General features: G+C 41.8%; 1 protein-coding gene across 1 annotated transcript in view; it reads left to right on the top strand.

The window, feature by feature from the left end:
* Positions 1-12,274: 12,274 nt before the first annotated feature.
* Positions 12,275-22,788, top strand: part of slc5a11 (solute carrier family 5 member 11) — a gene marked incomplete at its 3' end in the record, with an annotated part of 41,042 nt that continues 30,528 nt past the window's right edge. Inside the window, 8 exon segments of the mRNA XM_080775227.1 lie at positions 12,275-12,304; positions 12,933-13,037; positions 13,159-13,218; positions 13,360-13,468; positions 14,188-14,289; positions 16,123-16,203; positions 17,233-17,438; positions 22,400-22,535. Of these exon segments, the coding sequence (XP_080631353.1) occupies positions 12,290-12,304; positions 12,933-13,037; positions 13,159-13,218; positions 13,360-13,468; positions 14,188-14,289; positions 16,123-16,203; positions 17,233-17,438; positions 22,400-22,535 (814 nt within the window). The 5' untranslated portion in view covers positions 12,275-12,289.

The following is a 22,788-nucleotide window of genomic DNA, read 5'->3' as shown; positions in this document are numbered from 1 at the left end:
TAAATTATATTTCATAAGTCTGAATGAATGAATTAATGACTGTTTGATATCCTCATTCTATCTCTGCTGTCGGGAGGAAACCTCGTAACTCCAAAATGTTCATTTTTCAGGAAATTAAGAAAACCGTATACTTTTAAAACAAAGCAATACTGCCTCATCAAAGCTGGTGTTGTAACTTTATATATTGTCAATTACTTCCATGAGACGGGGAGAGGTGGTGGAATTAGTTGCTTTAGCAGACCGTTTGAGTGTCCAATGGAGTTAAGAGGTTTTGTCCAAAGCACTTTTTACTTACTTTCCATTGGTTCAATATTTTCGAAAAACAACACAGGCGTAAAGGGTGTTCAATAGCACTGATTTATACCACAAAAACAAAATCAAAAATGGAATTATGAAGTTTCCTCCCTGGTGGTCCTTGAGGATTGTTGGACATGATGCTGGTGGTCTAGCAGGGTAGGGCAGGGTTGGGATCCAGGACCGGATCCTACATTGAGGAACCAGGGAATCGGTTCCATATTATGATTTCCATCACATTTCGTAAAACGTTTTCAGGAAACCGGGTTTTATCTAGACCTGTCAGATCCTGGTTATGTGGACTTCCAAGTCTGCTATACAGTGTGCAATTACAACACCAGGGGCTCTCAAACATCAGTTAATTAATCAATCAATCAATTTGAAGGACCATCACATAACTCTGAGGTCCATTTTCCACCAATAGAACCTTTCCGTTCTAGATTATCGGAAGCTTATTGGTGCTTCACAGAACCAGGCGACAAACCAACAGGCTTGCGTCTCCACCGTTTTTTTTATTTATTTTATCACGCTAGGAAAGTGAATCCATCCCGCGACAATGCATAGCCTAGAATGAAGATGCGGCTCAAATATGGACATTTAGTCAACTAAAACTAGACTTAACACTAAAACATTCCAGTTGACTAAAAAGGTGACTAAGACTAAAATGAAATCTATTCAAAAGACTAAAACTAAAATCAAATGTTGCTGCCAAAAACAACACTGAAAGCACACATTGTGTTAAAGGATCACTTCACCACTTTTCAACCTATCTTCATATAATAGGTCCTCACTAATAATCATGAAAAAATTGCGCATTTTTTTCCCTACTCGGTCTGTGTCTCATAGGAGGGCTGTGGGCAGTTCAGAAACCGTCTTCCAGTGACATCATCGATGGGGAATCCAAGCTAATAGAAACTGCAGGCTTTCTAGTACTGAAAAGTTGCAATGCGAAAATGGAAGCTATCGTTCTCACAATAATGAAAATCTAAACATAAAAAAAAAAAAAAAAAAATCTGCCTAATGATGACGTCACTGTAAGACGGTTTCTAAACTGCCCACAGCCCTCCTATGAGACACAGACTGAGTAGGAAAAGGTCGTGCCATTTTATCATGATTATTAGTGAGGACCTATAGTATTATGAAGATAGGTTGAAAAGTGGTGAATCTTAAATGGAACATACCGGAGCATTAACATCCTAAAGGATCCCAACCCTATAGTCTAGAGCTCAAAGAAGAGGGTTGAAATTCACTGCTTTAAAGCATTGGTTCTCAAAGTGCAGTCCCAGGGGGACCCTCAGGTGTCCTTGAGGGAGTTCCAGGGGTTCCCCATGCGTTAAATGAGAGAACATATTACTCCAGTTTTGGCTTCACTGCACTGGCTTCCGGTTGTTTATTTTTTGTTTTTTTACTTGTTTATAAAGCTCTCAATGGTCTCGCACCTCCCTACCTACATGACTGCTTGCCTAAATATGTCCCAAACCGCCCCCTAAAGTCTTCCACTGCTGGCCTGCTCGCTTTGCCTAAAAAAAATGGCAACAAAAAAATACGGGCCGACGGCGTGGAACAAACTCCCACTGTACCTTCGACAGGCAGCCTCTGTGGACATTTTTAAAGAACAGCTCAAGACCCACTTGAACTACACCCTTGCTTTTAATTGATCTTTAATTTGTATTCATGTCCTCAGCTGTATTGCATTACTGCTCTTGTTTCTCTAATGTGTATGCCTTGCTTTTCTTTTCTTTTCTTTTCTCCATTCCTCTGTAACTCTGAGAGTTCAATTGACATTGATTCTCAGAGATAGAAATGTCATTAAATGGCCTTATAGTCAAACTGGCGGTATACTTGAAATTAGAACATTTGAGAATCTCTGCTAGAGCCGTTAAACTCTTCTCTTATGGGGAGTAACTGGCATACCTCTTCAAATGGGGGTCCGGTCCGCAAGCTAATAAGTGTCAATGTCCCCCACATTCCTTGACATGGGAAAGTTTGACTACTTTAACCCTCTAAGACCCAGCGTTGCTTTATAGGAACAATTATATTTTAATTAATTACTTAAAAGAAATTCTGTTCTTTTTTCACCTAAACGTCAACAGTGATGTTCATTGCAATGCCATTGTAATGCCATTGGTCATGATATTTGCATATAAATACCCCCCACAGAGGCTGAAATTCACACAAATCTATAACCTATGACTTTTGACCTTTAACCCTAATAAAATTAAGTAAAATAATTATAATATATATTTTTTTGTGATCATTAGAATGTCTAGATCTAGAACATGTTTTATTCATTATTGTGAAAGATATCCCCCAAATGTAAATTATTAATTTATTATAATTAGTATTATATAATTATTATATAATGTGCATAACGTTTTTTTGGGGGTTTTTTTCATCTTTTTTTAATCTAATTCGTAGTAGTACAAAGTAGTAGTAAGGTTGAAATCTCTTTTTTGCAAGTAGAAATTAATCCGGGTCTTACAGGGTTACAGTAGTAAAAGGCAGCTGGCCTCAAGTGCAGCAAAGACCACAAACATACTAATCTTGCTTGAAGGAACAGAAGGAAAATCTCAATTTGTCTGAAAGAATCGCATTCAAGTATCCTCCAACTTACTAATATCGTAGTTGTCATGTCTCTCTTCGCTAAGCCTGAGTTTTAGCCAAACGGGTGTCCATCCATATATGTTGGTATATGAAAAATTGTACAATAAAATAATCTATAATATTATATTAACGTATAAGACATAAAGACAATAAGTTTACGAAACATGCTCATTCTGAAATAGATATTTAACTTGAGTAATGAGAGATGTATAACGAGACACCGGGACATTTTTAACCCACTTAGTTTACATGACTTGTGTATTTTTGTAAGCCGTCTCGTCCTCGCTGAATGTAAATCAGGTCCTTCACTATACTGACTGACATGACTGGAGTATATTTTCTCAGTTGAATATTAATGGTTAAAACTTACTGTATGTACAGTCCTGATGGTACTTTGTATTCATGTATAATGTTCTGTGTGACCTTTTTTTTAATTAATTTTTTTATGTTTTTTTGATTTTCTTTTAAACATAAGTCATTTCAAAACAATTATTCGCATATATCCCCCCCCCCCCCCCCCCCACACACACACACACACATCCCCATTGCGGCACAAATACAAAACAAAATCTTCCAGGAAACATCAGGAAATGTTTGCGTGACATTTTCTAAACGGCATTGCACTCGTTTTGATTGTTGCATTTCATACTGTTATATAACAATGAACTGAAGATCTTCGTCGGCGGCGCCGCGGGGATATTGAAGAATCGTTATCGTTGCAAAATGCTTCGAGAAGCATTTGAGGATATTGTCATTGCGCGACAGGTCCCTTTCATTATCATGCAGCTTGAAGTCACATATATACCGTGTGACGTTTTTCACTGGTATATTGTTCACAACCGTTCTCTACGTCCTCACTCACACCTAAGACACACTTGTGTCCTGCGCGTTCCATGCGTCATGGCCGCCTCAATGCTTTTCCAATGGGAGTCACGTGGTTTGACGACGCAACCTTGTTGCATGGCTGTCTTCTGCCTCCCCCCCCCCCACCCCATGCAACAAGGTTGCATTGAGGGCGGCCATGACACACAGAACACACAGGACACAAGTGTGTCTTAGGTGTGAGTGAGGCCTAACGAGTCTGTGACAACTTCCGTAAACACATTTGTTGTAGTTGTTGTTGTTGTCAACACTCTCCCAAATGTTTGCAGGCACCGGAAAAAGTTATTATCTTAAAGTTTAATACATGCCGTTACTGATAACGTCGCCGTGGCTTTCCAAATAATAACAATAACGCTTGCACTCTGCAGTATTCATATATTGTAGCCGGCCCTGCATGTTTTTTTTGGGGTTTTTTTCCCAATGAATACTGGGAGTCGAAGTTCTAACGGACCATTGACAGGATCTATATACCAGTGATCAAAAAGACTACTAAAAATTAATGTTTTAATGAATTATTTTAACGGGCAGCGCGTGCAATATCGTCTGTACTGTAGCACTCCATATTGCACCTTGTCCACCTTGCACTGTTTGTAACAGAGATATGTTTGTACAGTTATGAGATTGTATTGTATATAGAGAGATTTCTAGCTATTTCAAAGCACTTTGTCCATGCAGTCATAGTCTTAATACTTAAAAAAAGAAATTACGACTGTCATTTGTTAACGAAACCGATTTCAGCACTTTTTATTTATTTTTATTTAAGTTATTATATCATACACATTACACAATCGGTACAAGTTAACATATTTGTTTTAGTTTCAACTCGACAGTAACAACAGTATTGTACATAATCGAATAAATAACCGATAAACTATAAGGTACCATGCAGCTTCTCACATAATAGTCTGTCGCTCATTGTGAAACATCAAGATTAACAAGAGTATCGTCATTTTTAAGAGATAAGGAGAACGTCTCTGTTATAGCGTTAGCAGTACAGTACACCGTAAAGCCACTGGTTTTGTTTTCTGATGGTATAATATAAGTTTAATTTTCCCCAGTTCTTTTAACAATTATTACAATCACCTGTAACATACAGTATTGCTGTCCCATTAAGACTGATATGGAGTAAGTCTGTATTTTGTATTGGTGTATATATAAATATAAAGAGTGGTATGAAATCATCATGGTGTAAATTGCTTTTTTTTTTAAAGATTATATATACATCATCATCATACCCGGAAGTTATGTGGCCAAAAAAAACCCCTACTTTCTGGCCTTAGACAGCCCATACATGTATCCAAACAGAAAAGTCCTATCTGATTTTGGGACGGGAACCCCTTTTGGTGTCTTAGGCATTATGTTATGCTTTAGCTATTGAAAAATAGCAGATCTACAAGCTCACAGTGGGGGGGTGGGGGGGGGGGGGTTGGTCCCTGGATCAACATATTTTCAGATAGGGGGTCGGCAGCCAATTACATATAATCTTGGGGATCCTTGACCTGAAAATGTTATGAATAAATTTGTAGAATCGTCCTCAGGTCTAAATGGGTTAAACAATGTTAAACTCACTTTGCCACTCACTTTATGCATACCGGCCCTCTATAGTTCCAACTCCCGTTTAGGATGCGTCTGCGGTTTTGGAGGAACGTATACATTCACTGGGAGCGGGTTGATTCCCGGAGAAACAGCTCATCTGATGGACTTCACACTCGGATCCGCTCTTCTTTGGTTCTTCAGCCACACGCCCATCGAGCGTGAAGGCGATCGGTTGAGCGGTTCCCGAGGTATGCAAAGGAGCGTCCGACCAGTGTTGTTTTCGTCGACTTCTTAAACTATGACGAAAAATGTTCGTCGACTACCTTTTTTCACTGGCAGAAACTAAAGGAAAACTAAGCTATGATGATACTGATCATTTCGTCAACAGATTATTTTAAACTAGACTAAGGGCCGATTCCATTCATACTCCTATTTCACCTCTGTTTCGGCGCTGTAGTGCCGAAATGATTTCGGCTTGTCAGAAATGTTCAGTAGCACCGAAGAGACGACTTTAGGACGGTACCCGTCTTTCTTACATTTATCCATTAATTTGGTCTTCGATCCTCCTTTTTATCTATAATTGTGGTTCCTTCTTGCCGGTTCTATTAAACAGTACGTCCTCCCGGTGGGGGCTCCTCACCGGCATGGTGAGTCAGTAGGGTACAAGTATGTACGTCCTCCCGGTGGGGGCTCCTCACCGGCATGGTGAGTCAGTAGGGTACAAGTATGTACGTCCTCCCGGTGGGGGCTCCTCACTGGCATGGTGAGTCAGTAGGGTACAAGTATGTACGTCCTCCCGGTGGGGGCTCCTCACTGGCAGGTGAGACAATAGGGCACAACAGCAGAGGCAACGCAGAAATGTGTGTGTGTGTGTGTGTGTGTGTGTGTGTGTGTGTGTGTGTGTGTGTGTGTGGACAGTTAATTGGCATACCGAGTATAAACTATTTGTTTGCACTAAACAAACAGCGTCTAATGATAATGTTCAAATAGTTGCGAGCAAATGATGTACAAACAGCAGTGGGAAGAGATGATGAGGGCAGTTTTTTTGTTGTGAGTTGGCATTACCTGAAAGGTCTCACATTCCTGTGTCCAAGCTGCCCACTGTTGCTCACAGAGGTGATTTAGTGGCTGCTGAACTCACTGACCACATGTACCAATAAGTCTCAGAACACGTTACATCATGACATGCTGCTGACATGGGAGCTTGTAAGATCTGGTTATTTTCAAAACATTCCGACAAATTGCTCTAATAATTTATTTATTTATAATGACATGCCCCGACGTTGGGATGGCGAGGACAGGTTGTTGCGTAAGACTGCCAGTTGGCTAATTAAAGGGACACTTCACCCTTTTTGCAAAAAAATATATGTTAATGACGTTTAGAAGCTTTAGCACTTTCCTGGGGGTCTTTATGTGTGTAATATGTGGTTTTAGATATTTTAGATTGTAGCAGTGAGCCTGTTGTCTCTGATGTCATGGACACTGGGCTCACTTCCTTCCTGGACTACACTCTCCCCCCTATCCACAAGGAGGAGCAGTGAGTGCACCAAATAATTATGGGAATTGTAGTCCAGGAAGGTAGTGAGACCAGTGTCCATGACATCAGAGACAACAGGCTCACTGCTACAATCTAAAATATCTAAAACCACATATTACACACATAAAGACCCCCAGGAAAGTGTTCTAAAGCTTCTAAACGTCATTAACATATATTTTTTTGCAAAAAGGGTGAAGTGTCCCTTTAAGACAGGCATTCCATTACACAACGGGTTCGAAACACCGCGGTGGAAAATGTATTTTTTCAACAAGCTTTTTTTTACTTTCAACTTACTCTACTTTGTAGCGGTTCGTAGCGGTCTGAACAGATCTGTTTTTGGTCTTTTGTCCCGTATACCCCTAGAAAATGACCCCCCCCCCCCTGGCCTGGTGGCTGTGCAGGGTCAATGGGTCATGTTCTTCAAATAATGCAAAACAATATGTTGGTGACCCAAGTATATATTATAAAGGGGTGCCGTGGATTTTTTTTGCAGCTGGGTGACCTGAGAACCACTAAGGACTGACTTATGGTACATTCCTGCACACAACCAACCTACCCCCCCCCCCCCCCTCCTCACACACTACTGTGGTGTCTGTGGTGTAATTAAGCTCTTTAGCTCATCCAGCAACTCGTCATTCTCTGATTAACCAAGGAAAGGTGTTGTGCACACACACACACACACACACACACGCACGCACACACACACTCTTGGCAGCAGTAATAAAGCCCTTTTACATTTTAACCAGAAGCCATAATAACAAGACCCGAGTGGCGAGAGAGAGTGGAGTTTGATCCCCTAGCTCTCTCTCTCTCTCTCTCTCTCTCTCTCTGGAAGGGAACAACCTTATTGCCAGTCGGATGAGCATGGAAACACACTCGGTGACTCTGAGGTGACGGGTAATGTGTAACGTTTTGGACCGCTTCGATCGTTGTTGTGTTATACTTGGACCATGTTGTGAATCAGCGACCGCGTTGAAGGATCCCCAGTGTGTTGTGACTGTCTGACGACGTATACTACACAGGTGAGTGGATTGAACATTGAACATTCATTTGGACAATCGTGAATGATTGAACGAAGTTCATTTCAGTCTTTAAGGTTATGTACATTATTCACAGGATACTTCACAACCAATGCTTGGACCGAACAACAAGGTGTATATAGGCTGAAGCCATATAGCTTAAGAATAATAGCCTACGCCTTTTGTCCTATAATATGCTAAAGACAAACAATTACACAACTTTGATACAACAGGCAAAAACAAAAAATGATTTTGGTTGTTTCACATACTGTACTAGAAATAACGATTTAAGGTTAATAATAATATTCACCGACTATTATCTTTAAATATTTTCTTTAGATTGGACTGCACGTGTTTAGGTCGTCACAACTATTCTGTTTGTTCTACTGTTACTGTATAGATGTAATCATTTCAAACTTAAAGGAGCATTCAGTGATTTGGGGGGAAAAAAAACCCGGTCCGCCCCGGTAACAAGATGTGCACATGCACACACTCTACAGGCCAACAGCACGCACACCAAGGCCCGCCCCCGCTCGATCATGATTGGCGGAAGGCCCCTCTCTATCCTGATTGGATGAAGGCTGGGCCACCTATAGCCAGAAACGAAACCTACGTTTTCTTTTTACCCCAGGGGTTAATTGGGGACAGGGAGGTATTTGAATGAAGTGAAATCACTGAATATACCTTTAAGAGTAGCCTAAATACGTATATATATGTCCAACACCTTTCTTTTTCAAAACATTTCAAAATAGTGCAGATGGCAGATCAGGTCAATGTCGTGAGATAGTTTCACTGCCTTTGTGTGACGCTCTCGTTTGACAAAGTAAATAAATCACACCCATGTGAAGTGAGGGGAGCTCGTATCAGTATACATCATCGGACATTTAGTGATTGTTTAGCCGATTTTGCTCTACGTAAATTGTCCCTTCATCGTCAATGGCATTTGATGGCATGTTTGTGTAGGCACAAATTTACGCCATATTTGGCGGACATTTGACCTAATTTTTCCTTTCATTGGCAAATATTGAGACGTGTGGCGACAAAAACTGTATATATAGGAGGGGCTCGCGCCCCTCAAAAACAAATCACACTCATGTGAAGTGAGGGGCAACCACCGTATTTATGTCAGCCACATGGCGTATTAGTACGGCGTCATTAGTGCCCTAAACAAACTAATTAAAGTCCATTATTCAAGGCATAAGTGCTCTATGCAAACATTAAAAGTCCATAGACTTGGCTGCCATATGGCGTAATCTTCAAAAGCCATGCGTTGGAGGGGCTATAGTGCCTCTCAAAAAAAAACTAAAGAGTGGATATAGGGACAGACAAAGTTTCCACCCGACATATAAATCACAAACATCCCGCATGCAGGATGTTCCTTTATTTAATGACACAATGTTGATGTGTTGTTTTTTAATTGGATGATAATAACAATATCAAATAATTTGATCAATCAATACATTTGTCTCGGTTTTGATACATTTTCGTGATTGTCTTTGTTAAATATTTGTGAAATATTGATTTCAAGATTTTGCACTTTTTTAAATACAAAACATTCGTAATCTATAAATGACTATGACTATGATGACTAGTCCAAAATTGGGACCAGACCCAAAAGTCTGGCGTAGTGCAGGCTCTTAATTCCATCATGGACTGGGAGATACTATGAACTAATGTAGAACTAATGTAACTCATTATAATATCAGCTTTAGTTCCAAATAAATCACCAGGATTAGATATTATCTCCTTTTTTCCCCCACCCAACACTGATCGAAGAGGTTCAAATCAAAACATGTCCTTAAAATCTAATGGATACATCAGTGATTTTAATTTGAAGATACAGTAAAATAATCATGTAATGTATACCATAAATATTATGCATTTCACCACAGCAGCGGGCTTGTTCATTGCTTGGAAGCTGCCGTGATGGCCGCTGCCATGCAGGTGACCGGTGTCCCCCCCACCACCACCACGCCGCCCCCCGGGGGCAAGCGCACCCTGGTCACTGTGGATATAGTGGTGCTGGTCGTCTACTTTGTGTTAGTGCTGGCTGTGGGCCTCTGGGTAAGTACTTGGTGTGGCTTCCTGCAGAGGTACCTTTGACATGAAAGGTACCTTTCAAAACCTATAGAAGTCAGCCTGGTACAGACGAAGGGGACACCACTGTATAACCACATGCCCCCACACCAGATCCATATAGCTATACATGTTTCACCAGTTTCAGTTGAAACGGGCCCCCACCCTCAGGGGGGGGGCCTCCAAGCTCCAACTGAACGTCAGGCGTATATCAGTCAACCCCCCGCCACTCTTGGCCCTCTCTCTATCTCGCTCACTCACTGCCTTGCTCTCTCCCCACAATGTTAAGTTACACCTATTTTATGTTAATAAATGGTAAAATGTGCAGCATTGGGAGGTAAAGGGGAGACACTTTAATTTGTGAAGGGACGGCAGGATGAGGAGAGGTGGGGGTGGTGTTGCTTTATTGTCGAGAGTAATGGATGCGTGTGATATTGAACAGTCAAACTATTTGTATCAATACGGCTGTATCAACGAAATTAAAAAAATGTATCGTTAAAATGGCCAGTCTACAAGCTCACAACGTGTCAATGTAGATTGGCTAGTTGAACTATTCAAAAATGTTTTTCAAAAATAGGAAAAAAAGGAAAAAAAAAGAAAAAGGAGAAGAAGTTTAGGGATAAGAGGTTTAGTGGGGTTTTCGCAGGGAATTAGTTGCAGTGTATCTCAACACTAATTCCCTGGAGAAACACCACACAGACATCACACATCTTCCAAGATGGTTCAGTGTTATGTGATAGATTTAATTGGCATACTGTAGATTGTATGCAAAGTAAAGTGATATGAATGTGACACACAATAGGATAATTATGTAACTAGTCTCGCATGACCAGACTAATTTAATATTTTAGCATTTTGCACTGGCACATTTGTTTGATTTCCACCAGGCTAATCTAAGACCAGTGCTTCTCAATGTGCAGCAGGGGTCCCTGAGGGGGTCCCAGAGGCTAAATGATTCATAGGCTAGTTAGGAACCATAATATTCCTAACTAGTGTACAAATGGAACCAGGTCCATTTGTACACCCTCAGTTAAAGTAACACTGAGGGTTTCACCGTGTAAATCTCCCACAATGTTAATGGTAATGTTACACCCACTTTATGTAAATAACATGGTAAAATTTGCGGCAAAGGGGAGACACTTTAATTGTGAAGGGACGGCAGGATGAGGAAAGGTGTTGTTGCTAATTGTCGAGAGTAATGGCTGCGTGTGATATTGAACAGTCAAACTATTTGTATCAATACGGCTGTATCAACCAAATAATGATGTCATAGGTATATGGGGGCCTCATATTTGGTCTTGAAACGGGCCTCCAGATTCCTAAGGCCGCCCCTGGTAACACTAGTCATGTCTGTGTCAGTCTATGTAACACTAGTCATGTCTCTGTGTCAGTCTATGTAACACTAGTCATGTCTCTGTGTCAGTCTATGTAACACTAGTCATGTCTCTGTGTCAGTCTATGTAACACTAGTCATGTATATGTGTCAGTCTATGTAACACTAGTCATGTCTGTGTCAGTCTATGTAACACTAGTCATGTCTATGTGTCAGTCTATGTAACACTAGTCATGTCTGTGTCAGTCTATGTAACACTAGTCATGTATATGTGTCAGTCTATGTAACACTAGTCATGTCTGTGTCAGTCTATGTAACACTAGTCATGTATATGTGTCAGTCTATGTAACACTAGTCATGTCTCTGTCAGTCTATGTAACACTAGTCATGTATCTGTGTCAGTCTATGTAACACTAGTTATGTATATGTGTCAGTCTATGTAACACTAGTTATGTCTCTGTGTCAGTCTATGTAACACTAGTCATGTCTGTGTGTCAGTCTATGTAACACTAGTCATGTCTGTGTGTCAATCTATGTAACACTAGTCATGTCTGTGTGTCAGTCTATGTAACACTAGTCATGTATCTCTGTCAGTCTATATCTATGACAGTCTATGTAACACTAGTCATGTCTCTGACAGTCTATGTAACACTAGTCACGTATCTCTGTCAGTCTATGTAACACTAGTCATGTATATGTCAGTCTATGTAACACTATAGTCATGTCTGTGTGTCAGTCTATGTAACACTAGTCATGTCTCTGTGTCAGTCTATGTAACACTAGTCATGTATATGTGTCAATCTATGTAACACTAGTCATGTCTCTGTCAGTCTATTTAACACTAGTCATGTCTGTGTCAATCTATGTAACACTCATGTCTGTGTGTCAGTCTATTTAACACTAGTCATGTCTGTGTCAATCTATGTAACACTAGTCATGTCTGTGTGTCAGTCTATGTGGAAGACCAAGCGCAGCACCGTGGACGGATACTTCCTGGCCGGCAAGAGCATGACCTGGTGGCCGGTGAGTTGACTGATGGACTTTTTCATTGACGGAATGTGCATAGTATTGCAGTAGTGATGGACACAGTTGTACATATCTGTTAAAAAAAAGGCTAGATCACAGAAAAGTGTATTATGGAACATGCTAAACCTCCACTAAATGACGGTTCTAATTATGTTAATTCAGCCATTTCTTCATTGAGGCTTTGTGAGTCATTTACCCGGCCATATTTGACGCTTCAGAGGTTGTTTTAACCCATTCTGGGGCGGGAACCCCTTTCGGTGTTTTAAGCATTATGTTCTGCTTTAGCTATTGAAAAATAGCAGACCTACAAGCTCATAGCGCGGCACCGAGTGCCGCGCTACGAGCTTGTAGATGTGCTATTTTTGAAAAATCGTTGAAAATGTGGCACAAATCTTTGAATATGTATATTCTTTCAGAGCGAACGTTTCTAACTCAAATCTTTGCCTCTGGGTCCCTAGCTGGAACAACATCATTTCAGATGGGGGTCGGCGGCCAAATACATTTCATGAACATGTTTGAGAACCACTGAAAAATCTGAAAACTGTCATGATTTAGAAGACATTTTGTAGAATCGTCCCCAGCTCTAAATGAGGTGAATCCCTCCTCCTGTGCTCTGTGTCTTCAGGTCGGCGCCTCTCTGTTCGCCAGCAACGTCGGCAGCGGGCATTTCATCGGCCTGGCGGGTTCGGGGGCCGCGGCGGGCATCGCGGCGGTCGCGTACGAATGGAACGTAAGAGACTGGCCATTTTACAAAAGAAACGTCTATCTATGATCCAATGCAGTTATTATTTAGTCAGTTTTCATCCTGATAGTGTCTCTGTTTTTGGGATGTTTTTTAAATTCTTTATCAGGGTATGCTAATGGTGCTGTTGCTGGGATGGTGTTTCCTGCCCATATATATCGCCTCAGGGGTGAGAGGTCAACACACACACAAACACACACACACACACACACACACACACACACAGCATCGTCACGTGCACATCATCCACTCAGTGCCGGTGGTTCTTATTATATTTCATAATGGGTATCGGTGGTGTCCTTCTCTCCAGGTGACGACCATGCCAGAATATTTGCAGAGGCGTTTCGGAGGAAAGAGAATCCAGCTGTTTATAGCCGTGCTGTACCTGTTCATCTACATCTTCACTAAGATATCGGCAAGTGTTCATTTCAAAGTGTTCATTGTGTGAATGCTGCTTTTCTGTGTGCAGTGCAGGCGCACATTTAGAGGGGCAGGTGCTCAAGTGAGAAAAAAAAGGGCACCTCGTGCGGCGCGTGGAACCGGGCCGGTTGCCTTAATAGTGTGAGATTTATAGATTGTGGGGCCTAAATAATGTATTAGAAGGTTAATATCAAGAATTGATCAATGTCACCATGGTCCACATACAGTACTTTACAGTGCACCCTGTGTCCAGAGGGAAAAATGGTGCTCTAGCACCCCCTAGTCCTAGTGTCTATCTGTGCACGCCACTGTTTGTGTGCCTGTGTGCGCGCGCAGTATGTGTATTATCTATTACTGTATGTGTGCATTTCTGTATGTGTTTTTTTTTAATTCATGGTAGATTCAAAATAAATGATGGGTCACGGGTGGCATGATGATAAGCCTCTATATGTTTGGTATGTATTGTCTGTCTGTCTGTCTGTCTGTCTGTCTGTCTGTCTGTCTGTCTGTCTGTCTGTCTGTCTGTCTGTCTGTCTGTCTGTCTGTCTGTCTGTCTGTCTGTCTGTCTGTGTGTGTACGTGTGTGTGTGTCCGTGTGTGTGTCCGTGTGTGTCCCCGTGCGTGCGTGTGTCCGTGCGTGCGTGTGTGCGTGCGTGAGTGTGTGTGTGTGTGTGCGTGTGTGTCCGTGCGTGCGTGTGTCCGTGCGTGTGTGCAGGTAGACATGTACGCGGGGGCGGTCTTCATCCAGCAGGCCTTGCAGTGGGACATCTACCTGGCTGTCACTATGCTGCTGCTCATCACTGCTCTGTACACGGTGGCAGGTAACCAATCACTGCTCTGTACACGGTGGCACAGGTAACCAATCCCTGCAGCTCTGTACACTCTGGGGTGCTGACGGTACAGTACGGTGTCCCGCATGTTAATGGCTGATACCGACAATAATATGTCACTCCCGTCCATACTTACGTAGGCATTTAGCAGACACTCTTAAAACTCAATTCGCGCCAGCATTAATCAATCCCTCGATAGCCTATTGCCAAGGTTTTATCGCGCGTAACACTTACTTTGAAGAGCCAAATATCCGTAACCGAATGTTACAATGACAAACTGCTGTGTGTGGTGACATGCCCGGATGTTGTCGTGTCGGACAGAGCCGGAAATGGCCGACCGCGAGTGTCAGCCCGCCTGCTACAGCCCGTTGAAAACCATTGTGTTCACCAGAAACGGCCCCCCTCAATGCCCTTTCTGAGATACTGTACAGAGCTGTGAATGGTGGGCTTAGACTGGAAGTGGATGCGCGTGCATGTTCAAAATGGCCGCTGCCAGTGTCTCGCTCTGTGTTGTTGCGGTTAGCAACACAGCAGCATCCGATACGATCGGATCAAAAACCCGAGAATCTCGGGTTTGGCGGGCTAAAGGGTACTAATTTAAACCTGCGTGTTCCTCGTTTCTGGCGGACTCCGTGTTAATCCAGTGACTTGCAGTAGGCAAGGGCGACACAAAGGTAACACATCACATACATAGAAAGTCATCTATAGGATCCAGTGTTGGGGAAGTTACTTTTAAAAAGTAAGGCATTATAGTTATCGTTACTTATCTAAAAAAGTAATTTGTTACTTTACTTTACATGAAATTATGAAAGTAACTACTTTACTTTACTTTACTTTACTTTAGAAAATAATAATATAAAAAACGGCCGAAAAACCGAATACCGAATATAGGAATAGGGTTGGGAGACTTGGGACTTCATTAAAAAACATCTAATTAATTGGAGGCTTTGTGATGAATTCATCTCAATTAATCACATTTTAATCGCATATCAATAGGCATATTTGACGTGAGCAGTGAGCTTTTTTTCTACATAAGCATAGGCAATAAAACAAGTAGTAATAATTATAGTGATAATATTATTTATATAAAGCTTCTCTAAGTACTTAAAGACACTTTTCGAGGAGAACATGAGAAAACAAATAAAAACAACTTTATTAGAGAAAAACTAAGACTATGGAATAAAATAAATTAAAGTGGAATGAGATAGCAATATTCCAGATGTGGGTTTGAATTTATAGGTGGTGGCATGTCTGTGATTTTTGGGAAGTGCATCGTTTTGACAGGTCTGCCTGCTGTGGACAGTGAAACCCTTAAACACGGGCAGACGCAACGATACAGTCTATCATTCATTGTTAAAGCTCCAAATGATATTCCCATTCGTCTTTGTGTCTGCCCGTGTAACGCAGCAGCGAGTGTGAGGGGTTGGGGAACGGATGCAAAGTACAAACTAACGTTAGTTCCCATGCTAGCTATAGCTTCCCTCGTCAACACAACAACACCACAGATCGTGTGGAAGCTGCTGATATCACGTTGCTTGTGCCCGTGGATGGGAAATAAGATTTAAAAGGCTATGGAAGCGTGGATGAAAGGCACAGATGTGTGCAAAGTTTTGTCGGATCTGCCTGTGCATTCCGTCTGCTGCAGTGCGTGTGTGTTCTGTCAACTTCTGTGTTACTCTTGTGAGTCTGCTGTAAACAAGTTCTTGAGCTTAGTCCAGTTACCCTGGGTAAACATAGTACCTTTCCTTTCCCTCTCTCTCAGTCAGTCGGTTATGGGGGGTTCGTGGCCTATAATATAACGCTACACTGTGTGTTGTCTCATAGGTGGACTGGCTGCAGTCATCTACACGGATGCAGTTCAGACTGCCATCATGCTGGCTGGAGCGCTCACTCTCATGGGCTTCAGTAAGTCACCACCATGACATTCTCTGGAGCTCTGACCCTCATGGGCTTCAGTAAGTCACCACCATGACATTCTCTGGAGCTCTGACCCTCATGGCGGGCTTCAGTAAGTCACCACCATGACATTCTCTGGAGCTCTGACCCTCATGGCGGGCTTCAGTAAGTCACCACCATGACATTCTCCTCTAGACTAAAACACATGACCATGCAGTGTGGAGCGTTTAATTCACTGCGTAGTGTTTATCACGTTCCAGTTCAACTTCACTTGAATGGAAGAGAGTGAGCTATATGGAATAGAAACGAATGACACAATCGTATTATTTGTCGTTCAAATATTGCTCTAGTAAGAAGAAGCCTTAATGTGTCCCTCTCCTTGTGGTTGATATTTTGTCCATCCATCCTACCTCCTCTGTCTGTCTCTCTCTCCTTGTGCTGGAGGTGTTGTCCATCCATCCTACCTCCTCTGTCTGTCTGTCTGTCTCTCTCTCCTTGTGGTGGAGGTGTTGTCCATCCTTCCTACCTCCTCTGTCTGTCTCTCTCTCCTTGTGGTGGAGGTGTTGTCCATCCTTCCTACCTCCTCTGTCTGTCTCTCTCTCCTTGTGGTGGAGGTGTTGTCCATCCATCCTACCTCCTCTGTCTGTCTCTCTCTCCTTGTGGTGGAGGTGTTGTCCATCCATCCTACCTCCTCTGTCTGTCTCTCTCTCCTTGTGGTGGAGGTGTTGTCCATCCTTCCTACCTCCTCTGTCTGTCTCTCTCTCCTTGTGGTGGAGGTGTTGTCCATCCTTCCTACCTCCTCTGTCTGTCTCTCTCTCCTTGTGGTGGAGGTGTTGTCCATCCATCCTACCTCCTCTGTCTGTCTCTCTCTCCTTGTGGTGGAGGTGTTGTCCATCCTTCCTACCTCCTCTGTCTGTCTCTCTCTCCTTGTGGTGGAGGTGCTGTCCATCCATCCTACCTCCTATGTCTGTCTCTCTCTCCTTGTGCTGGAGGTGCTGTCCATCCCATAACTCTTCTCCTCGTGGTCTCTCTCTATAGGCTTTGCCGAGGTGGGGGGCTGGCAGGCGCTCCTGGACGGCTACGCGGACGCCGTCCCCTCGGTGCGCGTCCCCAACACCACCTGCGGCGTCCCCCGAGAGGACGCCTTCCACCTGTTCAGAGACCCCGTGACCTCCGACCTGCCCTGGCCCGGGGTCATCTTCGGCATGTCCATCCCCTCCATGTGGTACTGGTGCTCTGACCAGGTAGGTACTGGACATTACCCCCCCCCCCCCCTCCCTCGTTGCAGCATTCTCCATGTTATTAGTAATAGTTGCAATAGTTAGTAATAGCATTATATTTACTTATGTTCGTATCACATCTACTACTACAGAGCGTCGCAGTCCCGCCCCCTTTCAGAACGACGAGTGGCCCAGGAAATGATTCTCCATTCATTTTCTCCATAAAGGCTTTTCAAAAAGTATTTATATAAAGACGGTTTACGCCAGCGGACAAAGCCAACTCGGATCGTGACAAATCATGACAACAAACACAATATTTTGTTTTCCGATCAAATCATTTGAAAGAAGACAACAAAGGCAGGATACAACACTATTTGTTTAGTTTTTCTTCTTACTAATTATTTGGCTCAGCGAAAGCTGCAAAAAAATAAAAAGAAATAACATTTAAAAAGTGAAGCTGGAAATGACAAAAGTGAGCTCTGGTGAAGGCTCATAGCCGAAACGCGTAAGCGTCCGTTTATTGGTGTACACGTGCCAATAAAGAAATGATATCATCTTATCATCCAATAAAATAAATGAATTAATTTGTCAACATGCCCCAGTTCTATCAGGTCACTGAGATAAGGCACAATGTCCCACACTATATACCACTTCTCAGTCATGTCATACCGACGCAAATAATATTAAGGAGAATTATATCGGCTATGTATATACATATGAGGTCAATTCTCCTTTCATTGCTGTGTGTGTATATATCACCCATTCTTGAGATAAGGGACAAAACTTTTTTCAAACTGGATTTTTTTTTTTTTTAAGATACATTCAAATCAAATAGATGTATTTGTAGACACAGGTCTCAACTACCAATCTTGAGAAGGAACAGGTTTTTCGCATAACATTTCTTTCTAAAATGGGACATTTATGCACTTAATACCTGATTCATGTCAACTCCGTCAGACACACTAAAATCCCTTTTAATTTAATTTTATCATTTCAACAATAATATAAAGTCCTCAGTTATCTTATAATGGCTTTCAGTAATCAAGTTAAGTAATACAAATCTTTTAATATTATTTTGTTCCAATATCACACTATTATGAAATATCCAATTTCTCAAAACCGTCATTTCAACCTTTATTTTCAATATTATAACATGAAAACCATGTAAAAAAAAAAAAAAATCATCATTACGTATCATTTCAGTTGGTGTTTCAATACATAAGCACAAAAGATTTGACAGCAAATTTTCTATTTCTTTGGAAATTAACAAAAACATCACGGGACGAACGTCTGACGGAGTTGACGAACATCTGACGGAGTTGACAAGTTTAACTGATTTAGGTTCTAGACCACCTAGGATCTTGATTCTGGTGACTAATCCCACATTTTCAAGGATGAGGAATACAGTGGTACTATTTAGATTTGCCCTGTGAACATGGCAGCGATTTTTCAAAATGGCCGCCAACTTTCTGTTATTTCCCAATAACTCAAGTTCTACACCACCTAGGATCTTGATTCTGGTGACTAATCATACATTTTCAAGGATGTGGGATACATTGGTACTATTTAGATTTGTCCTGTGACCATGGTAGACATTTTTCAAAATGGCCGCCAACTTTCTGTTATTTCCCAATAACTCAAGTTCTACACCACCTAGGATCTTGATTCTGGTGACTAATCATACATTTTCAAGGGTGAGGAATACAGTTGTACTATTTAGATTTATCCTGTGACCATGGATGGTAGACATTTTCAAAAATGGTGGACCTGCTATTATTTTACCAATTTACTCAGGGAATATTATCAGAATAATATAAAATCTGTGAATACATTTCTTACCAAGAATTTTCTTCACCAATGTTTGTAAAGGTGTCTACTAACATATCCCACATTGGTTTCTATTTGACCACCCTAGGGGCATGTTTGACAGCTGCTGAAAGTTGGGTACCATCAACAACCAATATAAGGCTAAATGTTCTAAATTTCATTATGCTTTAAGTAGCATGTGGCATGTCAAACTAGGGGCTTTTCATGATTCTGGATCCATTCCAAGCATTAGTTTTGCACAAAAAACACTACGTTGGCTAAAAACGGCCATAGCCATCATCACAGATGTGATTAGGTCAGCACATGTCGGCACATTTGGGCAAGTGGCTATGGCCAAACTAGGGGGTCTATGGCCAAACTAGGGGTCAAACTCCTTGGGCTAAATTCGGTGAGGTGAACAGTGAGCAGTGAACAGTGAGCGAAAGACTGAAGACAGAAGATTTGGCTTCAGGACCATCAGGCAGGATGTGCAGACACTGAAGGCATCAGTGTCTTTCTCTGTGTCCCCAGCATGTCAACCAAAGCAATGTTACCAAATCAAAGGAGCCTTCACCTCATGTCACCTGGGGCTGGGTGAGCAATCGTATCCTGTATCTAAACTCACAACTAAATATAGACACTTGGCCAGACTTCCGTTTGAAAGGGTCAAACCCCTCATCCTGATTGGGGAAGACCACCCCACCTAATCACACCAACCGAACAAGTGAGGTTGGGGCCTCCAGGTGGGCCAGCAGCCATCTGCACAAGACTGGGCTGGACCCTGCAGGAAAGCAATTTCCAGCCAAGACAATGTAAGTTGACTATAACAGAGCCCCAGAACACAGAGCTCAGGAGAAGGATGGAGAAACACTGGCAGGAGGCCACCAAGATACAATGCCCCAGAGACCCAGAGTGTGCCACCACTGGCAGTAAGGAGATCAACTGCTGCAGCAAAGATGTCATGAAAGGCAAGTCTCCACCAAAAAAAACCCTGAACCTAATCGGGGTGTCAAGAGACCAAAGTTTCTCCCCCACAGTTCCCTGCAGTGGCCAGTGAAGTCAAACTGTGCATCTGTACCTGAAAGGGGCAAGTCAAAGGCCAGAAAGCCCACCTCCTTTTAATGTCCTGTCAGTAGAAACTCAACCTGCACCTGAAATAAGCCCTTACCTCTCCCAGAGAAAGTTAATCCTTGAAAATGTAATGATTAGTCGCCAGAATCAAGATCCTTGGTGGTCTAAAACTTGAGTTATTGGTAAAATAACAGCAGGTTGGTGGTCATTTTGAAAAACAATGGCTGCCATGGTCACAGGACAAATCTAAATAGTACCACTGTATTTCTCATCTTTTAAAATGTATGATTAGTCGCCAAAATCAAGATCCTAGGTGGTCTAAAACTTGAGTTATTGTAAAATAACAGCAGGTGGCGGCCATTTTGAAAAAAAAATGGCTGCTATGGTCACAGGACAAATCTAAATATTACCAATGTACCCCACATCCTTGAAAATGTATGATTAGTCACCAGAATCAAGATCCTAGGTGGTGTAGAACTTGAGTTATTGTAAAATAACAGCAGGTGGCGGCCATTTTGAAAAATGGCTGCCATGGTCACAGGGAAAGTCTAAATTGTACCACTGTATCCCTCATCCTTGAAAATGAGGTCTTAGTCACCAGAATAAAGATCCTAGGTGGTGTAGAACTTGAGTTATTGTAAAATAACATCAGGTGGCGGCTCTTTTGTAATATGGCTGCCATGGTCACCACGAGACAAATCTGTGATGGCCCCATAGCCAAAAATGTTCCTTAAGGCATGCTCTAACTGTGTGCCAAATTAGAATACTGCCCATTATTCAAAAACAATAATTTTATTGTTTTAGGAACACTTTTGTCAACTCCGTCAGATACACGTCAACTCCGTCAGACACAAAATCTGACGGAGTTGACGTCTGACGGAGTTGACAAAATGGCATTTGTTTTCATCTTAACCCTCTTTAGTACAATGTAGCCATTTTGTTTTTGCTTAATTTTGTTAGCTAAACCTAACCCCTAAACTAAAATAATAAACATTATTTTGGAATTCTTAACAAAGATCATAAAAATGTGCAGACGGAGTTGACATGTAAAAGCTGTGACCACATTGTTATCAACATTGTTTGTTTAAAATATCAAACAATTGAATACTTGTCAGACCAGGTACTCCACTGTTGCAACAAATATAAATGGGACTTGGAAAAGGAGTCTTCAGGCTAAATCTGTCGACAATATTTTCTGATTAATTTAAGACTTTTAAAAAAACCTGACGGAGTTGACGGAGACGTGGGACGAACATTTGATATGAGATATTTAATAGAAAATATAAATTAAAATTAACTGTGTATATTATTTGCTATGTTGTTGACAATCTACTTTAATTTAGTATGTATATTTATGTGATTGTGACAGTATTAGACACTTTTTTGGCAGTTTGAAATTGTGGCCACTTGCTGGGGACAGGCTAAATACAGGCCTTTTTGGGTACAGGGCCTGCTTTTAACTAATTCAGATGGAATATGAAAACAATTATAATGAAATTAAGGGCATAATAATACACAACTGTATTACACTTAACTTTGCAAGTGCTTTTATTTTTATGAATTAATTTATTTTTTACATAAAATAAGGCTCTTATGTGTGGGACATGTTTTTTCCACTTTTGTCCCTCATCTCAAGAATGAGTGATATATGAGGGGCTAGTAGCGCCCCTCAAAAAAGTGAAAATGTGAGTTCCTTGTCTTAAATACAGTTGACATTTAATTTTTGATGTGCAACCTTTTGGGGGATTTTGTCAATTCCTACTCTTTGACAGTATGCTGAATTATCTTTCTGATAAAGTGAGCTTTACGGTTTTCTTTTACGTCTGACTTAGGGCCGATTCATACTCCTAATTTAGAGACGAATAAAAGTCTACAATGTGACGTCATTTGAGGCTCGGGGGGAGGGGCGGTACCGTCCTAAAGTCGACTCTTCGGTGCTACTGAAAATTTCTGACGAGCCGAAATCATTTCGGCACTACAGCGCCGAAACAGCGGTAAAACATGGAGTATGAATCGGCCCTATAATGCTCAGTCAGAGGACATGTAAAGATGCTACAGTATACATTGCACTAACAACATGCCTCTGGTCCCGAACGTCTCCTATATAGGTGATCGTGCAGCGCTCGCTGGCCGCTAAGAACCTGAGCCACGCCAAGGGAGGCTCCCTGCTGGCCGCCTACCTCAAGCTCCTCCCCTTCTTCATCATGCTGCTGCCCGGCATGATCAGCAGGATACTGTACGCCGGTACCGTAATATACCATCAACACATACATTTATTAACCCATGCTGAACGTGGAGCCCTTTTGGTGTTTTAAGCGTTATGTTGTGCATGTTGAAAAATAGCAGATCTACAAGCTCGTATAGCGTATATAGTAGGTCTGCTATTTTTGAACAATTGCGAAAATGTGGCACAAATCTTTTTATATATTCTTTCGGAGCAAACGTTTTGAACTAAAATCTTTGCTTCTGGGAGCGTCCCTGAAACAACATATTTACA

This window comes from Protomyctophum bolini (assembly GCF_963924005.1).
Source record: "Protomyctophum bolini genome assembly, chromosome: 11".
In the NCBI taxonomy this organism is placed as follows: Eukaryota; Metazoa; Chordata; class Actinopteri; order Myctophiformes; family Myctophidae; genus Protomyctophum; species Protomyctophum bolini.
Note: the sequence above shows the minus strand (reverse complement) of the source record. Positions and strands in the feature narration are given on the sequence as shown.